This window comes from Periophthalmus magnuspinnatus, chromosome 19, assembly GCF_009829125.3.
Source record: "Periophthalmus magnuspinnatus isolate fPerMag1 chromosome 19, fPerMag1.2.pri, whole genome shotgun sequence".
NCBI classification, from domain to species: domain Eukaryota; kingdom Metazoa; phylum Chordata; class Actinopteri; order Gobiiformes; family Gobiidae; genus Periophthalmus; species Periophthalmus magnuspinnatus.
In genome coordinates, this window is record NC_047144.1 from 4,138,240 (window position 1) to 4,162,528 (window position 24,289).

Sequence of the window (24,289 nt, forward strand, 5' to 3'; positions counted from 1 at the left end):
CAGTGATGCCGCACATTTATATCCTCCATTCAAGAAGGTGAAGTCTGATGTGTGGATTTATTATGGATTTGAAAAACAAGCCCTGCAGAGCCTGCCGGAAAAAAAGATACAGCTCCGAGGGCAAATACCAGCAACTTACACGCACATTTACAAGACAACCATCCTGCATCGACTGACAAACTTGAGCCGAAAATATCCATCGTACGTAACACACCATGAGAAATACACTATTGAATGTAGTTTGTGTTACTTTGAATTTGTATTAATCCGTGTTTGTGCTGACTTTGCTATCGTTAGGTTAGCGCTAGCCGAACAGCATTTCGCACAGCTCATTGCACAGCATACTAGCAGCGACGCATGGTTTTACAACAATCATGAATTAATCTGAACACCTATAATCTCCAAGGACCTGGCGTGGACAACACATTTTGGGTTGTCTCGGCCACAATACAACTTGTTTGTCTACAAGGTCCTGGTGTCCACATATGAGGACATTATACTCGTGACAATATCGTTAATCGCAATTATTTTGGTCACAATGATCATGAGTCTAAATTTTAATATCGTCCCATCCCTACTCCATAGAGACAATTAAGTGGCAGACCTTGAGGTTAAAAAAGGTTCCACAGTGCACCTTTAAACAGACAGTAATCGCATGCACGCTACCGTTGTAAATCATAGAAGTTACTATCCCCACTATCAGGCCATAGTAACGATTTGTACAACATATTATATAGCGCTTTGTGGCTTAGCAGATAAGCCTGGGCGTCTATTTTTCCATTACAATTGCACAAAGGGACAGTGTTTCACAAAAGAGGCAGATTACAGCGGATTTCACAGCAGCACTACACACCCGAGCCCCGTGATGCCTACATAGGACCCGGAACATCTTCTGTAACGACATCTCCTCTTGTACAATCAAAACAGGCATCCTTCCAAGTACCTCCTTTAAAAACCAGCGTTCATAATAATCACACATTTTCCCCGTGAATGTATTTAACGGGAGAACCCTAATATTTGCAGACTAGCGCGACTCATTAATTTGAATAGGAGGAGTTAGTGTAGCAGTTAATTGGAAAGCCGTAGTGATAAGCAAATGTTACAAAATTACAGATGGGAAGCCAGTGTGTAATCGTAAACTGCCGAATCTCTGGAAAACCCAATACGGAGGGGAGGGTTAGATAGAAACAGGTTGAGAACTTGATGCCTGTTAGAGAAATTTGGTAATAAACAATAGCGTCCAATAGCGTACGCCGCAGATATAACTACCTGTCCAAAGCAAGACGCCACTTCCCGCCGGTAAATGAGCTGATTACTATCGTGAAAGGGGCGTAGCGAGATGGAGGCGGCTGCAAAGTTTAGAGCTACTATCTGTGACACATCTCTATTAACGCGGGAAAGTGATTGAAACGAGACGCACGAATAGCCATAACATTACGACCACAGGTGTTGTCACGGTGTCTATCAGAGTATGGACCAATAGAATAAGACATACTAGATACAGGAAGATAAAAATGGAAGAGGTTGTATAACTCATGACGTTTCGAAAGGCAGATATTGGAACTGCGTAGAAATTGACGCACAGTTTATGTTTATGAGATGTGTGAATATAACCAGGGAAAAATGACATCCTTTCTACTTCCTGTGATCTGAAATAATCACGCTAGCCTCTCAATCAAGTTACATAATTAATTTCACTGAGTTACCATCACCGCAGCAGCTTTTTTTCCCCCCAAAATAAGTAAAAAAATTAAAATATTGAAGCTGAAGTATAGCAAGCAACACCACAAAGTTTAACATATTCCCTGGGATCTGGCAGCTTTTACGGCGTATGTTCCCTTCAGTCTTTAGCACATAAAAGTGAGTGAAATTATTGTCATATTTCAATCATATTAGCGAAGAGATTTGTATTTTAACAAACAAGGTGCACGGTGTGACTCACAGCGCAGCCCTGAAAACATGAGCTTGATCTAGTGCAAATGTTCAGCCCCCCCGGTTGAGAAAATGGTTCGACCCGCTCCTATGTGAAATAAGAGTTCCAACAGATAACAGCAAGGATTTGTTTTAGTCACAGGATCTCGCTACCAAAAGTGTGTACCTCATACTTATTGGATAATCATCTCGAGAGCCAAAACACCAAATTTGTAACTAAGAATAAGTCCGAATGTTTAATGCTAAATGGTCAGTTTATGCAGGGCTTTTCTACCTTCAATCACATTCATTTATAAAGCGCATTTTAAAAACAATCACAGGAACCACCACAGACTGTATAAAGAAGTGGACTAAAAGAGTACGATGTCACGTAGCTATGTCCGTTTATATCACATGTGTCAAACTCAAGGCCCGTGCGCCAAATGCAGCCCGCCACGTCATTTTATGTGGCCCGCGGCAAAGAAAATTAAAAGGTTTGACTGTCTTAAAATATCAGTTTATCGGGAGACACACAGTTACACAGACATTTTTTCATATCTATGCAAATCCATATGCAGTATTTGTAACTTGAACAATAATAAATATAGAAATGGTTCATTAACAAGATTAAAAAGTAGTTGCATTTATTTTACATTACATTTGATTACATTTAGTTACATTTATTTTACAGTTACATCCGGCCCTTTGAGAGCAGCCATTTTGTTGATGTGGCCGTCTGTGAAAATGACTTTGACACCACTGGTTTATATGTACTGTGCAGTCTATAGCACGTGTGTCAAACTCGAGGCCCAGGGGCCAAATGTGGGCCGTCACGTTGTTTTATGTGGCCCGCGGGAAGGTAAATTAAAAGGCATAACTGTCATTTTAAAATAAGTCTATGCAGCTTTAATGTGTGCATTAACCATAAACTAATGAGATTTTCCCAACAACTGGAACTGAGAAATATTTGCAAATAGTGATCCCAAAATGTTCAGGAAGAGGAAGATTGTCGGCGTATAGGGCAGTTTTAAGAAAGGTGTGAAGGTGAATACAAGAAAAACCTGTATGTCTTTTGTGTTGCGCGGTGAGGTCGGTTGTGAAAGACACCAAACATGGAGCTAAGTATTCAGCAGTTAGTCAGTTTATCAGGAGATACGCGGTTACTCAGACGTGTAATATATGCAACTTGAATAAGTAATAAATACAGAAACAGTCATTTAACAAGTTTAAAAGTAGTTACATTCATTTGACGTGTCATTTGGCTACATGTAGTGACATTTATCCTGCCTCACAGTCACATCTGGCCCTTGATGGCGGCCATTTTGCTGATGTGGCCCTCAGTGAAAATGATTTTGACGCCCCTGGTCTAAGGGAAGCACACACACAGTCACACACACAGTCTACACAGACATTTGAATGCGTGTTTCTGACCGCTCTAGTAATATTTGATTTGAACATGTTTACTTCATATCTAAGGAAAAGGTGAATCGATCCCTTGAGAGAGAAATTCATTCTCTGTATTTGACCCATCCTTTCACCAAGTACCACAGTGGAACATGCACACTAGGTAATCCCGAGGAGGATTACCTACTGTGCATGTTTGTCTGAACAAACAGATCACGTTTATAGAATTCTACATACCTTATCTTTTAAACTAAGCCTCTGTAAATCCCTCTGCCTTTTATCAATATTTCTAAGCACTATTCTAATATCCACATCTCTTCACTGTCTCTGCTTCTTTGCTCTGGCCTGGACACATCCCCAGCCACTTTCCGTCTCTTAACACTCCCCTCTGCCCACTGTTGGTCCCTGCTTAACAAGTTCAGCGAGAGCCCCCGGAGCCCGTGCAAACAACCCCCTAATGGCGTCCCCTGGCTGCAGAGCGTCCACGCGTTAGGATAATTAGGCGGCGCGAAACTCCGGCTCTGTCGCTCACGAGGGAGAGAACACGCTTTGACCATTTTTTTTCTTTCTCTCACCACTGTCTTGAATCATTTCCCCACTGCAGCCCGAAACTCACTCATTAAGATACACTTGCAAGCTAAACGTCTAAAAAACGCAATATTCGGGCTTCCCCTGGAGGCAATTAATGTGATTTGTTAGGTCTTCCCAGCTCCCCAACTGTCTTCAATTCTAACTTGTTATGCACAGACAGGTGTTGATGTCTGACAGATAGGATAAAATCTTGAATAATGGCTCTATTATGGTTTGCTAACGGTATGCGGAGTGAAAGCTAATCACGAAGATGCTAGCTGGCCTTTCATACCAGGAGAACTACTGTACATCACCCATAAACCGTTGACTGTTAATCTAAATGTGTCATCACAGTGGGACGTAGGCAGCCTTGGGTGGCAGTAGTTGTAATGACAGTTCAAAGATATCACGGGCTTTATCGGTGATTACGCACGATCTAATGTGTCGTTGGTCATTTGAAATTTGCACATTAAGAACATAATACGTCCAGAATAGGAGCGCTCGGGGGGATGTTTGATTTGCATGTCTCCCGATGCTTAAAATGTAATATGCTAATGTGTTACTTAATGGCTAAAACAAACTATTAAGGTTGGATGGATTATGTAGGACCGCCATAGTTTGTCCACGATGTAATGTTATCTCCGTGGAAACAAGCAGATGACGCCAACGGACCAAGTTACAGTGTGTGTTTGTGTGTGTGTCTGTATGTGTCTGTATGCGTGTGTGTATGTGTGTGCATGTATGTGCATGTGTGTGTGTGCATATGTGTGTGTGTCGGTGTGTGTGTGTGTCTGTGGGGGTGTGTATGTGTGTGTGTGTATGAATGTGTGCATGTATGTGTGTGTGTATGTATGTAGGGGTGTGTTTGTGTGTATGAATGTGTGTGTGGGTGTGTGGGTGTACATGGGGGTGTGCATGGGTGTGTATGTGTGTGTGTGTGCATGTGTATGTATGTGTCTGTGTATGTATGCGTGTGTGTCTTTGTGTGTGTGTGTGTGTGTGTGTGCATATGTGTTTGTGCGTGTGTATATATATTTGTGTGTGTGTGTGCATATGTGTTTGTGCGTGTGTATATATTTGTGTGTGTGTGTTACTTAATGGCTAAAACAAACTTTTAAGGTGGACTTGAACTTTTAAGGTGGACTTTTTGCCCCTCGTCTTCAAACGTCTCAGATTCTATGGACTATGTAGAACCGCCATAGCCGTTTTCCACAGTATAATGTTAAACTTATTTATCTCCATGAAAACAAGCCGATGACTCCAACAGACAGGTCAAGTTACAGGTCAGATCTGTGGAGAGGGGACATACCGCTCACAGTAAGAAAATATGTTTTTTTCCCTGACCAATAGATACTCACGCACTGCTCCTGACAAGTTGCCCCGTTGACATTGAACGTACATGGGTCAAAAGGAGGAAAGTTGTCCAAATTCCCAGGTTACCTCAAACACATCACATCAAAGAAGAGCAGGATGGAGTCATTACTGTTTTACCAGTGTATCTGACGAACTCCGGAAACTTCACCTGCTCTGCCTGTTTGAACAGCATCTTCAAAAGCCTGGCCTGCCTCTCTTCTCTCTCTCTCTCTCTCTCTCATCCTACTTCACACCCTCTCTTTCTTCGTCCTTTACATTTCTATCTTCTTCCCTTTCCTCTATCTCTATCTATCTCCACCTTTCTCTGTCTCTCTCTTCCTCCTTTTCTTCCCTCTCTATCTTTTCTTCCTTTTCCTCTAGCTTTCTCTTTCTTTATCTCCCTCTCTTCCTTCTTTTAATCTCTCTCATATTCCTTTTCCTCCATCTCTATCCCCTTTCTCTGTCTCTCTCTTACTCCTTTTCTTCCCTCTCTCTATCTCTTCATCCTTTTCCTCTAGCTTTCTCTTTATCTACCACTCTTCCTTCTTTTAATCTCTCTCATATTCCTTTTCCTCCATCTCTATGCCCGCTCTCTTTTCCTCCTTTTAATCTCTCTCGTATTCCTTTTTTCCTTCCATCTCTATCCCCTTTCTCTGTCTCTCTCTTACTCCCTTTTACTCCGTCTCTCTATTCCCCCTTGCTCTTCCTCCTTTTACTCCCTCTGTATCTCCCTCTCTCTTCCCCCTTTTACTTTCTTGCTCTTCCTCATTTTCCTCACCCTCTCCCTGTCTCTCTTCATCACTTTCCCACTTTTCTTCTCTCTCTCTCTTCCATTCTCTCGCTCCTCTTCCTCCCCCTCTCTCTCCTTCTACCCCTCTTGCAGGTAACTCTCTCTTCTGTTCTCTCCCTCTTCTTCCTCCCCCTCTTTCTCCTTCTACCCCTCTTCCCCAGTTAACTCTCTTCCTTCCTCTTCCCCCTCTTCCTCTCCCTCTCTCTCCTTCTACCCCTCTTGCCCAGTTTCCTTTCCCCCTTCCTTTCTCTCCCCCCTCCTCCTCCTCTTCCTCCCCCTCTCTCTTTCTGCCCCTCTTGCACAGTTAACTCTCTCTTCTGCTCTCTCCCTCCTCTTCCTCCCCCTCTCTCTCCTGCCCTCTCGCACAGTTAACTCTCTCTTCCGTTCTCTCCCTCCTCCTCTTCCTCCCCCTCTCTCTCCTGCCCTCTCGCACAGTTAACTCTCTCTCTCTTCCGCTCTCTCCCTCCTCTTCCTCCCCCTCTCTCTCCTTCTGCTCCTCTTGCACAGTTAACCCTCTCTCTTCCGCTCTCTCCCTCCTCTTCCTCCCCCTCTCTCTCCTGCCCTCTCGCACAGTTAACTCTCTCTTCCGTTCTCTCCCTCCTCCTCTTCCTCCCCCTCTCTCTCCTGCCCTCTCGCACAGTTAACTCTCTCTCTTCCGCTCTCTCCCTCCTCTTCCTCCCCCTCTCTCTCCTTCTGCCCCTCTCACACAGTTAACTCTCTCTCTTACATTCTCTCCCTCCTCCTCTTCCTCCCCCTCTCTCTCCTTCTGCCCCTCTCGCACAGTTAACTCTCTCTCTCCCTCCTCTTCCTCCCCCTCTCCCTCCTTCTTCTCTTGCCCGGTTAACTCTGTGTCTCTGTACGATGAGACGTGACAGGCGGAGGACAAGGTCACCGTGCGTCACCTGTCCTTTCACGATTGCTCCTGTGACAGTCTCTCTTCCTCCATAGAAAAACATATAGAATACACTGTTGTTGTTGTTGTTTTTTTGTTTTTTTGTTGTTTTTTTCTAGCACTTTTACACCATCCAAAGAAATCCCCCCTTAGCGTTTCAACTACCCATCTCATCTTAATGTTTAGAAAAAGATTATAACCGCTGGGTGATTAAGCTAGCGCACGGTGAACGCAGCGGTGAATACAGAATGCGTTTTAAATGTGCCTGCGTGCGTCTCGATCAAAATAATAGCTGCACTAAGCTTTTGTGCGATGATAATTAAAAACGCAAATCAAGTATTTTATTTTTCTGGAAGCAGTGCTAAGGTAAACGCGCATGAAGTTACAATATATATATAAAATAAACTTTTTGGTACGTTAACAGAGAATTTGAGAAAAGTTTACCTAAAGTGAAAGGTCTTTATTTGTTATCATTTAGTATTTGTGCGTGTGTGTCTGTGTGTCTGTGTGCGTTTATTTGTCTGTGTGTGTGTGTGCATGTATGCGTCTTTGTGTATGTATGTGTGTGTGTGTATATGCGTGCGTGTGTGTGCATATGGGTAAGACTGCATGTGACTGAGTTGTATGACTGTGTATGTATACGTCGGGGTGTGCGTGTGTGTGTGTGTGTGTGTATGTGCGTGTGGGTAAAACTGCATGTGACAGAGTTGTATGATTTTGTGTGTATGTGTGTGTGTGTCTGAGCTGAATGTGTGTGTGTGTTTGTGCGTGTGTGCATGTGTGTAAGACTGTCTGCGAGTTGTATGGTTGCGTTTGTGTGTGTGTATGATTGTGTGCGTGTGTTTGTGCGTGTATGATCGCGTGTGTGTGTATGATTATTTGCGTGTGTTTGTGTGTGTATGATTGTGTGCGTGTCTGTGCTGTGTGTGTATGATTGTGTGCGTGTCTGTGCTGTGTGTGTATGATTATTTGCGTGTGTGTGTGTATGATCATGTGCGTGTCTGTGTGTGTGTATGATTGTATGCATGTCTGTGTGTGTGTATGATTGTATGCGTGTCTGTGTGTGTGTATGATTGCATGCATGTGTGTGTATGATTATTTGTGTCTGTGTGTATGATCATGTGCGTGTCTGTGTGTGTATGATTGTGTGCTTGTGTTTGTGCATGTATTCACGTGTGTGAGACTGTCTGCCAGTTGTATGGTTGTGTTTGTGTGTGTATGATTGTGTGCATGTGTGTGTGTGTATTATTGTGTGCGTGTGTGTGTAGGTGTGTGTATGATCGTGTGTGTGTGTATGTGTGAGGCAGGGCAGTTGTGAGGTTCGGGGGGTTAAAGTTTGAACTGATTTGACTTCTCAGTGATGAAAAGTAGATCATTTCTGTGGAACGTTTCGGACGCAGCAATAACTTCTCCATGGCAACAACCGGGCGATGGACCGTGCACCAGAAAAGTTACATAGCACAGCATTTATAATTAAAGCTGTGAAGGTGACATTGGAGTGTAGTTTCCATACTTCCCTCATGTCTTTGAACGCAGCACACTCCCTGTCCTTCAGCAACTCACATGTACAGAGCCACAACTCCACAGCTCTGGCTCTGCTCCTCCTTTGTCTTCTCCCTCTTTGAAGCCACACAAAAGACTCGGGACCATCCATCCTTTTAGGGATTCAGACGCCCTCTCTGGCTCCGGGGCCGACTTGAAAGTGTTCCGGACCCTGCTGTCTACATGGCTGCATAACTCAGAGTAGTAGTGCCCGGTTTTATTATGCACAAGGATGTCTGGGTACAGGGAAAGACACAAGCACTGACATCCTGGGAGTACAGGGTGTCCATAAAGTCTCTTGACAATTTAAAACAGTTATTACAAAGACAATTGATAAGATATTTTAATCAGACTTCGTTCTATTGTACTCAGTGGTTTCCAAATGTTTTTTGTTTTTTGGGCACCATTAGTCGCACAAAGAACATCAGGACGGTTCCGGATTTGTTGCCACATTCGCTGTAGCCTAACCTCATGAATGGTTGTAGTCACATTTGTTATCTTTCGCGTTAGTTCAGTAATGTCCCGTATCCTCGCTCCATACACGATATCTTTAACATCTGGTAAACGTGATGGCCACAGACTCGATCCATCCCTTTCAATCCGACGGTTTGGAAATGTTTGATTGAGGATCTTATGAATAGATAGACCCTAAAGCGGCGGTGGCGTCATCCTGCTGAAAAAATGATGGTTGGTTGACGGTTCTACAGTTGTGGTGCTTCATATTCAGTCAAAAAGTCAAGGTAGACATTTGCAGTAATTGATCTCTCGTGGAAGAAAAATGGACCAATAATTGACTAAAAATGCAATGTGATTACCGTATTTTCGTAGTTTGGCCGGAGGTGCGACTTATACTCAGATGTTACATACTCATGACTTATGTGTGGAATATAAGTCGCATCTGAGTACATAATTTGACATCTTCATTACGGTCACTGCGTTTTTCTTCATTATTATGCCTTTTTTAACTTATACTTCAAGCTTTTTTCACTGAAGGATAATACTGAAACATATTTGAAGCAGAGGGCCATTGACCAGCGTTAATACAGGGAGTCAAATGGTCTATTTAACACAGGTTTGACAGAGACATTGTACCTTTAATAAGACTCGGAAGATTATTTTTAGGTCTGTGTCGCAATATAATATGATGTTATTCAGGTTATAGCGGAAGAATCTCTTCAATTTGTAGTAAAAAATACTTCCTGATCAATTGGGCCAGTTTAGGAGGAGGCATGAGGGCCAACAAAAATTGGTCTGAGGGCCGCATTTGGCCCCGGGGCCGTAGTTTGGACAGCCCTGATGTGAAGAGAGTTTATGGACACCCTGTACACTTGAGGCTTTGAAATTACTACATCAAAACAATTCCTACTAAGGTTGTCAAAAATCAGACACTAATTGATACTAACAACTAACCAATATCAAAACTGTGGAACATTCCAGACAGACCTCCACCAAGAAAAGTGACATAGTGCCTCTTTAACATTATTATTTAGATTTTCGTTCTTGTTTATCCTCTGTAGCTCTATATGGACACGTGCACACGAGGTGATTTGTAGCCATGATCCTCCTGCACACAGATAGTAGTATTTGACTGGGCTCAGGGGACAGCCTTGTCTAAGCCCCCCCCTTCCCCACACACACACACACACACACACACACACACACACACACACCGCCTCACCACGTCCATTCAAGCCCCTAACACGCCAATCTGGACAAAAAACTGTAATCAACATGGAGTTTGGATTAAAAATAGACTTGTCCTAGAGTGTGTGTTCCCCTTACAGTGGCCCTCAGTGATTATCCTGTTCATTCATTCTCTATAACAGCACTGGTCTTAATCAAAAGTCATCTCAGCCTCTTTACTCCGTTCGTCTGGCATCAGTCACTTCAAACGAGAGGCAGACATATTTACATTAAGTCCCCTCAGATAATATTGGAACAGCAGGGAAATGTGGACACTGAATAATAGTGGGTTTTTCATAAAATAGGGTTTAAATTCAGCTAACATCGTCATATTGGTACTACTGTTTTAGAGTAGACAACAATAACGACAAAAAGCAACAAAAAAACCCACACAGTACTAGTTCATTTGAAGCAGTTTGCAGTGGTCCAAATGTATCACTCTTCTAGCGTATTTTTAGCATGTGCAACCAACAACTCGCATGCTAATGGAACACTTCCTGGTTCACGATAGATGAAAATGACTTATAATTGAAAATGGTTTGCGTTATGCTAAATGCCATGCTTTTCCAAAAAAAAAAACAAGAGCACAAAAATAAATAAACATGCAACAAATGTAGGGAAAAAAAACAAAAAAAAACCCTAAAAACTTAATGTCAATTTTAATTCGTAAATAAACAATAAACAGCTGTCGTAGTTTTCATCATCAGTTCATAAGGATTGAGAAAACTAAATATGTAAATACAGTGACCACTTTGTACAAGGACAAGATCCATCCAGTTTTGACATTTAAAAAAGCAGATTTTTAATTAAAAGTTCACTACCACCTCGCACAAACCATAAAAATACCCATGGAACAGGTGTTTTTTTGCGGATATGACAACATCCAATATGATAAATAGCACATAATCGAATAGAATTACCATCGAATACTGACCCACAGCTCCCACAGGTATGAATACTATTGTCGTGTCCTTGGGCAAGACACTGGTGTATGAATGTGCGTGTGAATGGGTGAGTGGTTTCTTGATGTACAGTGAAAAGCGTCATATCCTCCTGAGACCCGGTGTCCTCATCTGTGGACAACACATTTTGGGCTGTTCAGGCCACAGAGCAAATTTTTAACAGCAACAAGAACATGTTCAATTTTGAATATTTATTTAATATATTATACATTTAATTTAAGAATATTTATTTTTTTCTTTTCTTTTTTTTCTTTTATTTATTTATTTGTTTATTTATTTTGGGTATTTTATTGTATTTTAATTAATATATTTATTACTATTTACTTATTACTTATTAATTAATTTATTTATTTTATTTATTTATTTTTTCTCATTTTGCTTTTTACACAAAATGTCTGTGTTCAAGCACTTAATAGTTTTTGCAAATAAAGTCCTGCAAGAGCTCGGGTCTCAGGAGGTTAAATAAAAATGTGATCATAATTACATTTGCACACATAATGTCCCTCGTTTATATGTTTGTCCTCTTTCCTCTTGACATTTGATCCGAGACATTTTTTAAAACCCCAACGTGAGCGCAGCCATCACCTCCCCTGCGCTTTAGGACAGACCAATCAGAGGACAGCAGGGGGGGGGGGGAGAAGAGCTGGGGAGGCCCTGGCCCATCGTCGAGGTTAATAACGTTCCACATGATTACCCACAAGCCCCGGGATTAGGAGGGCGAGGAGGGGCGCCACAATAATCACTATTTCACAGCTTATTTCAGCTCGCTCAGGTGAGAGGTGCTGTCTGATATCTTTAGTCAGATTAGAGCCGTGTTGAAAAGGCCAGCCAGGCTATACAGAACAATGATCTCTATAGAAGGAAAGGTCATGTGTTTTTTAGATGTCTGCAGATCTCAAGCTAAAAAAAAAACAAAAAAAAAACCAAAAACAAAACACGATTCCCATAGCAACCGAAATGTTTTATGACTAATTGTTTTAATGTTTGTTTGGTTTTGTTCTTATAACCGTTTTACATCGCCTTTTGTCCATCATCACACATTTATTCAGACGTTTTACCACAATATAAAATCTCAAGGTCGACTTCTAATACTGATTTCAATACCAAATGAATTAAAAAAAAGAGGAAATACTCAAATAAAAATAATGGTATATTCTTTCTAGACACTCTTTTTCTCATGTATTTGAACTAAATTTGTCTTTTTGCAGTACAGATATATTGTATTAGCAGCTTTGCATCTAATCATAAAGCATTTATTGTCTGAGGATCCGGAAGTGCACCTTTGCATGCTAGTTGTTGTTAGCTTTAGCTTTATTTTTACTGCACTTTTATGTCTGAAAGCTGTGAAAAGCGTTTATAAACTCATTGCGGCAAATGATTCAGATACTCGGGATGGGTAAAGTAAGTGAGGAATAACTGTGGGTCATTGTAAACTGTTTAAAATCATCTAAAATCATCATCATTAAAATCTTTGTTTTGCATATTTTTAGGACAGTACAAATCAAGTACAGCAGCTCTAATATTACCATGTCGTCATATATCTATGTCTCACTGCAGCAGGTGAGTATGGACCAGTGGATTCACTCCGACAGATCAGTGTGTGGAGGAAAAACAACTTTCTCCAGCTAAACTCAGACAAACCTGAAGTCATCGTCTTTGGCCCACAGAAATATAGAGAAAGTGTCAGCAGTCACCTCCAGTCTCTCTCTAAGACTTTCAAATCAGGCTAGAAATCTAAGGGTAATAATGGACTAAGACTTGAACTTTAACAGCCACATCAAATCAATAACATCTGCAGCTTTTTACCATCTAAAAACATTGCAAAAATCAAAGGTAAACTGTCAAAACCAGACTTAGAGAGACTTATCCATGCATTTGTCTCCAGTAGGTTAGACGACTGTAACGTCCTGCTCACTGGCCTCTCCAAACGAGCCTTAAGACAGAACAGAACATCCAGAACACTGCTGCTCATGTCCTGATTAGAACCAGGAAGTACTTCACACATGTGTCCTGTGGCTCTGGTCTCTGGCTCCTGTGGCTCAGAGACTTTAAAGCAGCTCTGTGTGAACAAGTCTCTCCATGGACCAGCACCAAAGAACATCTCCCACATGTTAGAGCCACATGAACCATCTCACACTCTGAGGACTTCAGGGACCGACCTCCTGCTGGTCCCAGAGTCAGGACTAAACATGGAGAATCAGAGTTTTAGTTTTCTGCAGCTAAAACCTGGAACAGTCTCCTGAAGATGTGAGACAGACCTCTACTTTGACAATATTTAAATCCAGACTCAAAACTGTTCTGTTTAGCTGCACATGACTGAAAGTTTTTTATTCTGCACTCTTCTGTTTTAATGTTAATTTTATGATGATTATTTGTGATTGATTTGTGTGATTTTAACGTCTTTCTTATTCCGTAAAGCACTTTGAATTACTTTGTGTACAGATCGTGCTATACAAATAAACTTGCCTTGCCTTCTAGTTCTGATATTGATCATGGGAAGTCATTCTAAAATTATTCAGAAAATCTCCAGTTCTGTCCCATCTTTGTGTTTTTCAATACGTCAAATTAGTCCAAATTAGTGTCTAGTTTTGATAGTAGTTTTATTAATAATTAGCATCTGAACAACCCTTATACATAAAGCGTCCGCATCACCAGGCACATTTTGAACCGGCCACCCTCTTGTCAGTAGGCGAGCGCTTAACTGACTACACCACTGCTAATATATGACTTTTTTAACATCTTTTGATTACCGTACCGTAGACTTGGGGACAGCTCCTTTTTTTCCAGATTGCACGTTATGGCCACTCATGAGTCTACGGTGTTTTCTCATCTGAAGCAGTGATAGGAAAGAAATAAAAAAAATAAAAAAACCTCTCTTATAAAGACCCTATCACCTCCTAACACTGCAATTTATCTACTTTTACGGCAAGCCAAATGCGCCATAAAGCCTTTAATGAATACAGCCTGGATACACTCATCATGGGAAATGGGAGTTTGCAGGCGCTCACTGGTCTTATATGTAAAGACTTCACAGACTCGGTTGGCACTTGAAAATTCTGAAAAAAGTAAATCTTACAGGGGGAAAAAGAATCCATAAATCTGGTTTTATACTTTATACTAATGTTTCACAGTATGGCATTAAACTTATCTATCCTAATGGAGACAAACGAGGGAAAAACGAATAAAAAATCTGGTTTTATACTGGCACCAAAAACAAAAAAAACAACAGTGGTCACCAACTTAAAACTATGTAACTTTTCTGGTGAAGAGTCTGATTTTTGATGATTTTGCTTTGGAACATTCCACAACATGGCATTAAACAGAGCTATCCTCATGGAGACAAGCATGTGCCGCCACCAGCCTGAGTCATAGGTTAGATCTGTGGAGAAGCGACTCAGCTCACAATAAGAATGCTTTTCAAGGCAATAGCAATAACAAACGCATGTAAATAATTGAATGCAATGAGATATTGTCTTGTCTTTTGGTTCCATATCATTTATTATCTAATCCATCTACCAAGACACAGGGAGAACATGCAAACTACAAATTGAAAATCATAATACAAACTGAAAACTGAAACTGAAAACTGAAAATCATAATACTGTAGAATCACTTTAAAATTTTTGGTATGAATTGTAAACCTGGGTAGGTATTTTATTATTATTATTATTATTATTATTATTATTATTATTATTATTATTATTATTATTATTATTATTATTATTATTATTAATGTATTTATTTTTAATTTTTATTATTATTATTATTATTATTGTTGTTATTATTATTATTTATTATTATTTATTTATTTATTTTACAGTTTTAATTGTATTAAATTTTTATTTTAGGTACAAGTCAACATGTCAAAAAAGCATAACCAATGGCTTAAAGGGATTATATTATGTAAAACTGAGCTTTAAGCCGTGTTATAACGCTGTTACCTCCTCAAAAACATTCCTGGAGTTGTGTTTTGTATCATTCGCACATTTAATTTAAGTAACCCTTTATTCTCAGTCTGTCTACACCTCCAAACCTTAAAATGCGCTGTTCCACCTTGTGATGTCATGAAGTGGTAGTTTTCAAGTTAACAGCTACATTTTACTTTTCGTTCTGTACAAATCAGAATTCCAGGGTTGAAATCGTCCAAATGATTCTAGTGAAGGTGCGTGGAGTTTACAAACACAGTGGAGCACTTCCTGTATTACCACCTGATGACATCACGAGGTGGAACAGCGCGTTTTCAGTTTGAGAGAAGCGTAAATATGCAGGGTTCGCGAGTTAAACGTCTGTGAATGAAGCAAAACGCAACTATGAGTATGTTTTTGATGAGGAAACATTGGAACATAAATTGAAAAATAGCCAATATATGCTTTGAAGTAACTTTTGAGGTAAATATTTGAAGCTGATTGGGTTAAATATGACTAACCTGTAGTAGAAACACCTCAAAAAGTGTGTACTGCAATACTGTGAACTTCTTCTTCTTCTGGTTAGGGATGGTATCATAGCAGGATTTATAAATTCCTTCAACCTTTTCATCTGAACTGAGGAATCTTTTTGCTTTTCAACTACTATTCTGTTCTAATTCTATTCTATTGTCGTACCCCGCGACATTACCACGTATTTCCTCGATTGACACAATTTCAGCTCATGGCACGCACATCCCATAGAGTATCAGCTGTCATCGCGTGCCCATTATAACCTCCTACCTGCTCCCCTCAGCGCGACGCTCGCCTTTTACAGTAAGACATCTACTGTACCATGACGGTTATACGCAGAGACAGGTGGACTGAATAACATTATCTGGTTACCATGGCACCTGTCGGACGGGGGAAGACATAACAGCGTGCAGTGGAAGTTGATGTTTTGGAGGGAAAAAATGGGCGTAAAGATCTAGACCGCCTTTGACAAATTCTGTATTGTTATGATATGAGTTTTCAAAAATGGTAGATTACGTCAAGTTTTGGCGGAGAGATATCACGGGTATTTGAGCGCAGTTATCGCTCTAAAAATGTCGGTCAGCTGGATAAAATGGTCTTTTGCTGTAAAACTTGAAATTCTGGAAAGTCAGTGAGCGTCTACGGAAGCCTTACAGGGACATGAGCGATGCTTATGATTGAATTTAATGCGAGATCCGGTTTTCAGTTGTGTTTTTGTGTAGAAGTTGTAAGAACATTGACAGATACAGTATCACTTTGTCTGCCACAATCTTGTATTTAAAAATTCTTATCGTGTACGTCTGTCTGGCTTTAAATAAATTAATAAAAAAATTAAAAAAAGTTTAAAAAAGTAAATAAATAAATAGATAAATAAATAAATAATTTTTAAAAAGACCCATCTTCATAAATAATCGTAACATGTTTATATTTACACTGTATTCTGAAGTTATGGCCCTTGCTAGTAAAATATTGTAACCTGTTTTTCCATTGGGACACTCTTTTTTTTTGTTAAAGTACAGTTACATAGCTAATAATGTACAGATAAACAAAATACGCACGAAAAATACTACTCAGAGTACCGTATTTTCCGGAGTATAAGTCGCACTGGAGTATAAGTCGCACCAGCCAAAAGTGCATAATAATGAAGAAAAAAAAGCATATTGCACATATAAGTTGCATCTGAGTATAAGTCGCACCCCCGGGTACTATGAAACTATGAAAAAGTACGACTTATGCTGCAGAAAGTACAGTACTACTTTATTAGCTTTATTGCCATTGTTAACGACCGAACTGCACAAATTAGGAACTTGTTTTGACGTTTAATGCAACTTTTGTGGAAGCTAAGTGTGATACTAGAAAGAAAAATGAATGAAGTACAATTGCATGTCCAGATTATACTCAAAAGTGCCAGTACACATTTAAAAATCTACTCAAAATATACAATTACCCCCAGCTACTGCCATAACTCGGTTACAGTACTTGAGCATTTGTAATTTGCTACTTTCCACCCCCGCATGTATACATCATAAAACCATGCACCTTTTCAAAAATAGCCTGTTTTCATGTCTTCTTTCCTCTCCTCCATACCTCTCTCTCTCCACCTCTCTCTTTCTCCCTCTCCCCCATCTCTCTCTCCCTCTCTGCATCTCTCTCCCTCCTCTCTTTCTCCTTCTCCTCCTCTCTCCCTCTGTCCCCTCTCTCCGCTTCTCCGCCTTTCCTCCTCTCTCCCTCTCTCGCTCTCTCCCTCTCTCGCTCTCTCCCTCCTCTCTCCCGCTCTCTCACTCTCCCTTCTCCCTCCTCTCTCCCTTCTCTCCCCCCTTTCTCCCTCTCTGCATCTCTCTCTCTCCCCCCTCTCCCTCCTCTCCCCCTTCTCTCCCTCATCTCTCCCTCATCTCTCCCGCTCTCTCACTCTCCCTTTTAACTCCTCTCTCCCTCTCTCCCTCCTCTCTCCCTCCTCTCTCCCTTCTCTCTCCCCCATCTCTCTCTCCCTCTCTACATCTCTCACCCTCCTCTCTTTCTTCTTCTCCTCCTTTCTCCCTCTGTCCCCCCTCTCCGCTTCTCTCCCTTTCCTCCTCTCTCCCTCTCTCACTCTCCCTTCTCCCTTCTCTCTCCCTTCTCCCTCCTCTCTCCCTTCTCTCTCCCCCCTTTCTCCCTCTCTGCATCTCTCTCTCTCCCTCTCCCTCCTCTCCCCCTTCTCTCCCTCATCTCTCCCTCCTCTCTCTCGCTCTCTTACTCTCCCTTTTCCCTTCTCTCCCTCTCTCCCTCCTCTCTCCCTTCTCTCTCCCCCATCTCTCTCTCCTTCTCTACATCTCTCTCTCCTCTCTTTCTCCTTCTCCTCCTCTCTCCCTCTGTCCCCCCTCTCCGCTTCTCCCCCTCTGCCTCCTCTCTCCCCCTCTCTCACTCTCCCTTCTCCCTCCTTTCTCCCTTCTCCCTCCTCTCTCCCTTCTCTCTCCCCCCTTTCTCCCTCTCTGCATCTCTCTCTCTCTCCCTCCCCTCTCCGTCCTCCCCTCTCCCTCCCCCTCTCTCCCTCTCTACAGCCCAAAACCCGTTGCCATTTTCCTCCTCTCTCCCTCTCTCACTCTCCCTTCTCCCTCCTCTCTCCCTTCTCTCTCCCTTCTCTCTCCTCTCTCCCTTCTCTCTCCCCCCCTTTCTCCCCTTCTCTCCCTCATCTCTCCCTCATCTCTCCCTCCTCTCTCCCTCCCCCTCTCTCCCTCCCCCTCTCCCCCTCTCTACAGCCCAGAACCCGTTCCCACTTCCTGTACCGGCTCACACACTCCCACGTACCCCGCGCTCCCTCATTATATCATGTGCAACCAAAATAAATCAGTGAATAAGACTTGGGTTTGGACGGAGAGGCGCAGTGTGAGGAGAGGCGCAGTTTTTGATGCTCTGAATCTCCTCTCCCTTTACTCTCCGCGCTAAGTCACTCCCCCTTCAGAGTGCTACAACATTACAACTGGCATTACGCTAATAAAACTACTGTATTGCATCAGGTTTGTGAAGTCGTAGTGTAAATTGTGGACTTATGGGTAGGCTTGTGGGCGGAGCTTTGGACGGAATCGTACAACTAGCCATGAGGAGGGTTCAAATACGCCCTGGGAGAGATCACTAGATTACTCAAACGTGCATAGATGACATAAAATGATAGAAAAAGTGGATTTTACAGATTTAAAGGACGTATTGTTGGTTTTCAGATTATAGAATGTGATGATGTATGACGACAGGGGGCAAGGGACAGACTCGATTAGCTTGTACTTAGGAAATATACAAAAAGCAAATGTAAAAATGCTGTATCTGATCATTTCTATTTAACAATATTAATTTTAACTGCCCCCTGTTTGTATTAAAAACTATTGGTCTATAGAATATTGTGATCTTTAAATCCAGGCTCAAAACAGTTGTTGAGCTGCGCATACGACTGAAAGGTTTTAAATCTGCACTGTTATTTGTAATTATTTGTGTTTTGATTTGTCGTATTGTGATTTTAATGTCTATTTCTTATTCTGAGCACTTTTAATTACTTGAGTGCACTTGTGTATGAATTGTGCTATACAAATAAACTTGCCTTTTCTTGCTATTTAAATCTATATAACTTGTTCCTAGCTCTCACAGACACTTCTTTGGCACATTGTTAGTATTAAGATGAATTTTTGGGCACAACTTTAGAACCGTTTTAATAACTGAACCGAGAGTAGACCACCGTCGCACTGCTGATCACCTCTCAGCATTTAGCCCTTACGTCCGGGTTTGCGGTTAAAGCACGACCATCTGATGTCGCCATAAAGTGCTTTTACAATACAGTGATTCCTCGATATATCGCGGTTCACCTTTTGCCGCCTTGCTGGTTCACGGATTTTTTTCTTGTGCAGTTTTACATGCTTTTTTTTTTTTTTACACTGTATGAACGTGCATTGTGTTCTGCGTCCTGATTGGCTGAGGGACTGTAGACCATTGTCCATCAGTCTCCTCCGTGCCGTGTCTCCTGTCCAGTACAGAATGTGTTCAGACAAATTTACATAAACGTTGGATCGCAGTGTGACTCTGAAGTGCTGTACGTTTGCAAGTTTTCTCCTCGACAAAACCCACAATGTCGATGAAACGTTCTGCACCGACAAATTTCAGAAACGCTTTGAACTTAAGTGTTTCTGTGCACGGAGCTGGAGCAGAGGCACTTGAACATCACATTTAAAGCGATCATCCAGGAAGAGGGATATAATATACGAAGGTTTGAACTTTGAGAGTGTTTAAACAAGAGAGAAATGTGAGAAAATGTTAACGCCAGTGTGAGAAAAGTGTATAAAGTGTGTGGTGAGGGTTTTTACAGCTGCAAGACATATAGAATAATTGTAAAAAATAAAGCTGATACTTCGATTTCACCTATTGCGGGTTATTTTTAAAACGTAACCCCCGCGATAAACGAAGGACCACTGTACTATATAAAAATAAATACATTTACAAGTACATATAATTACATTGTTTACTCCAGCTTGAACACAGAATAACCAGGACTACACTAAAACTAGTCCATTCCTCCTGAAACGATCCGTTCATCTATTGATTTGGAACAAGTAAAGGACACGTGCTGTATTCTACACACGCAGGTAAATAAATGAAGGCAATATTCCATAGAAATCAACAGGTAAACGTCTTATTAGAATGGATATACAGTACGCTACAATACAGGAAAATCAAAACGCATGAGGAAAACAGCCCCTACTCCATTGTGTATCTGCAGCTTATGGCGCCCTATCAATTCTTCCGTATAAAACACAGCAGCGTAGAGGGAATGTGTTTCATATCAATACAGAAATTCTTGTTTACAATGCATTTGACCACACCCACTCCTCTATCACTCCCCAAACAACCCACAACAGCAAGTATCAAGCCACATCGTACCCAGAGGCGGATATTAGTTATGTTAAAGAGCACGTATTACACTGTTTTCTGATCTACAGTGTGTCATAATGTTGTTTCCTCATCACAAACAGACCTAAAGTTGCGTTTTGTTTCATTCACACCTGTTATAATGGGTCATTCCAGCCCTGAAATTAACTTGCAAACTACTGGAAAAGAGGATTTTGAGGTTTGGAGACGTAACAGACTAATGTGTGAATGAAACAAAACAGTCCAGGTGTGTTTGTGATGAGGTAACAGTGCTACACCATGACTTAAAGCTCACAAAAGACAATGCCAAATGGAAAATAGGACCTTTAAATATGAAATGTTTCAGTATTTCTTGCACCACTGAAATTTTTTATGTATTTTTTTTGGCATTCAATATTAAAGTTTCGTCCTCTTCCAATTTCAATAAAAAAAAGGTATAACTTTCTAAATGACTCGTCAACTGCAAGATTTAATGGAAATAGAGAGTTAAAACCAGAAAATGGACAGTTAAAACCAGAAAATAGACAGTTAAAACCAGAAAATGGACAGTTAAAACCAGAAAATGGACAGTTAAAACCAGAAAATGGACAGTTAAAACCAGAAAATAGACAATTAAAACCAGAAAATAGACAGTTAAAACCAGAAAATGGACAGTTAAAACCAGAAAATGGACAATTAAAACCAGAAAATAGACAGTTAAAACCAGAAAATGGACAGTTAAAACCAGAAAATGGACAATTAAAACCAGAAAATCTTCCTTTGGAGATATATGTTTCGTGCCGTACTAATTACACTATTCCGCTATTTCCATCGAGACCAGCGAGACTCAGGTTTGTTTGTTTCAGTCCAATAAAAACACCCCCAAAAAAAAGTTACACACTGAGGCCAAGACATTTACTCTAACAATTACTACAATCTTACAGTTAGTAGTAGTTTCCCACGCTTTACTCTACTACATTGCACTTCGACTTGACTAGTATTTAAGGAAGTAAAGGTACGATTTTGACTACACACTTCTGCATGTAACAAAAAAGTAAAAAACAACAGCATTACTCACGGAGGGTTGTGGTCCTGGAGACAAAATGCTGCGAGGTCATCCCCAGTCCCTCCTCTCCTCTGAACTGCTCGTTGGGACATCCCCCCTGGAGCACACTGGCCACAGCCCTGCCACAGAACACACGTAAGGACACACGTACGGGGAAATTATAAATAGGCTAGTGTTTTATTAGTATACGCCACGACATTGAAGGTGTAACATGGTACTCAACACTGCAGAGTGGAAACACACGAGCTGGAATGATTCTGTGTGAAGTTGTCATCTTATCTTGAGCTGTTTGGACGCGTTTGGATTGATTTTAGTTTGAAATATGAAAATGAAATAACTCAAATAGTATGTGATGATTACACGATGTCAAAAATATAAAACTTGTTTCCTGGTATCGGACCAACAACTTCACTAAACGCACTATAAACTGTAAAATTATAGCACATTTAAAGTATCGTATTCGTATCAAAGGCAACAAAAAACAAATATACAGAAGATAACGTGATACAGAAGAAAACAGCAACAGCAAGATTTCCTGTGTAGCTAGTATTAAATGCCAGGGAGAAGAGGCGGGTTTTCAGTCTAGTCTTAAACCGCGTTAAAGATGCGGAGGATCTGACGGGCTGGAAAGGTTATGCTGTCGATTTCTACAAACAATTACCATTTGACCTTTCAGAGATGTAAATGAAAAACGTGAAATGATGCGTAGAAATTATTTAAACGGAAAAATGGCAACCTCTCAAACACAGCCAAGCATTTGAACTTGAGCGTTTCAAATACAGCGATCTGTGACCACTTCACAATGTTAATAACAGTCCAGGTACATTTTTATTTTTTTTTTTGGTAAAGCTCCAAAATTCAAACATTGGTTCTTTTCGCAGGGGTTCACGAAAATGTAAGAATGTTAGAAAATGGACATTGTCTCGTTTTCATATAGCGCTTTCCCATCCTTCCTCGCGCTTTACATTAAGGAAACGCTCACCTATTCACGCACACATTCACACACCAGTGGGGAAGAGGCAGTGGAAGTGTTTTGCCCGAAGACACAACGACAGCGTTCGTCTACGAGAGCTGGAATCGCACCGCAGGCATTTAGATCAGTGGGCGAACGCACGATCAACTGAGCTACCGTCGCCCAACAAATTAAAAAAAAGCAACAGACGAACCAACATTGAAAGGAAACTGTCCCAAGCCACTGTTAACTTGTCAAACTTAAGGCCCGTGGGCGAAATGCGGTCTACCACGTCATTTTATGTGGCCCGTGACAAAGTAAATTAAAAGGTATGACTGTTTTAAAATGTCAGTTTATCATTAGATACACAGTTAAACAGCCATTTTTTTTCATATCTATGCAAATCCATATGCAATATTTGTAATTTGAATAATAAATATAGAAATGATTAATTAACAAGATAAAAACGTGGTGACATTTATCTTACAGTTACATCTGGCCCTTTGAGAGCGACCATTTTGTTGATGTGGCTCTTTGTGAAAATGAGTTCGACGCCGCTGATCTATGCTATGACTGGTCTTGCAAAAATCATGGAAAGCAATTCATTAAAATCGTTAGAGAATTAAAACACTACACGGTTCTATCCTGGATGACAATGCAAAGAGAGACAAACCATGATTTTACTTCATTAACAAGTACTGTCTGAAACTTGGGCCATTTCAAACTACTTAACAGTGTCACTCCCATTAGCCTCAGTGGTTATTTTTATTCCAATCGGAGGCTCGAGGTTGTCAAAATTCCATTACGTTACAGTCTCTTGCTAATGTTAAAATGCTGTCTACGATAATCCACACTGACAATGTTGCGGTAAATGGTAAATGGTTACGTTTGAATATAACGTTTTTCCACTTTCAAGTCACTAAAAAGCGTTTTACATCAAGCCAACCAACCACCAACCTGTGCGTCAACAGATCTAACCGCTCTACCGTTCGTGTTTATATCGAGAGCGGGATTCGAACCGACAAACTTTTTGGATCAGCGGGGAAACACTCGACCAGCTGAGTCACTGTTTTCAACTTTCTCCACGGTTGTGTTTTACATTTAAGCGAGTAGAAAACCATGTAGAATCATGTATCTCTAGAAACAAAAACACACTTTTTACACACTTTTTCTGGTAGTAAACGGTGACAATTGTTTTTTCTTATGAGGTCTTAAAGTTGCGTTGTGTTTTCAAAAGTAAGGACTGACCAAACCTGCCACTCCACCTTAAATAAGTCCCTGTCTTGTACAACACCCACTTTACTTTGACAAACACATTATCGTATTATTAACAGTGGGAACTCATTGTATAAATTGTAGCCGGTGGAGTCAAAAAGCGTTACAACACAGCTAAAAATGCAGTCTGCCATTTTGTATCTTTTTATTTTCACGCTTTCAAATACCCCACTGTGCAATCAATGTAATTGTATGTTTTGACCAAGTGTTTTTAGTCATTGAGTTCTCTTGTAAAAATGATTGCAGTTTTCACAAACATGAGATTCTGATGTGATTTGTGAAGCCATAATGTCAATCAGGCTCTATTACACTAACTGGATTTGTTAAGAGTGATGTTGTAGCCACGTTGTTTTTGTTTAAGAATGGAATGACCAGTTTAGAGATGAATACTTTAGTCATAAAATACAGCGCTGAATACCTGCGTTCCACTGTAGTTTTGTTACATAATTCCAATCAGGGTACTGTACTCTGGATACTGACAATACTTTCACATTGACGTGCGTATTATGGGTGTACAGACGTGGCGTGAGGTTCAAAACAGCTTATTATGCGTTTATTTATCACTTATTTAAAGAAGGAACAAAACTAAA

The 24,289-nt window shown here is 40.8% G+C and overlaps 1 protein-coding gene across 1 annotated transcript in view; it reads right to left on the reverse strand.

The window, feature by feature from the left end:
* Window positions 1-24,289, reverse strand: part of shisa9a (shisa family member 9a) — a 108,875-nt gene that overhangs the window by 83,500 nt on the left and 1,086 nt on the right. Inside the window, exon 2 of the mRNA XM_033985161.2 lies at window positions 21,485-21,591. Within this exon, the coding sequence (XP_033841052.2) occupies window positions 21,485-21,591 (107 nt within the window). The remainder of the gene's footprint in view (window positions 1-21,484; window positions 21,592-24,289) is intronic.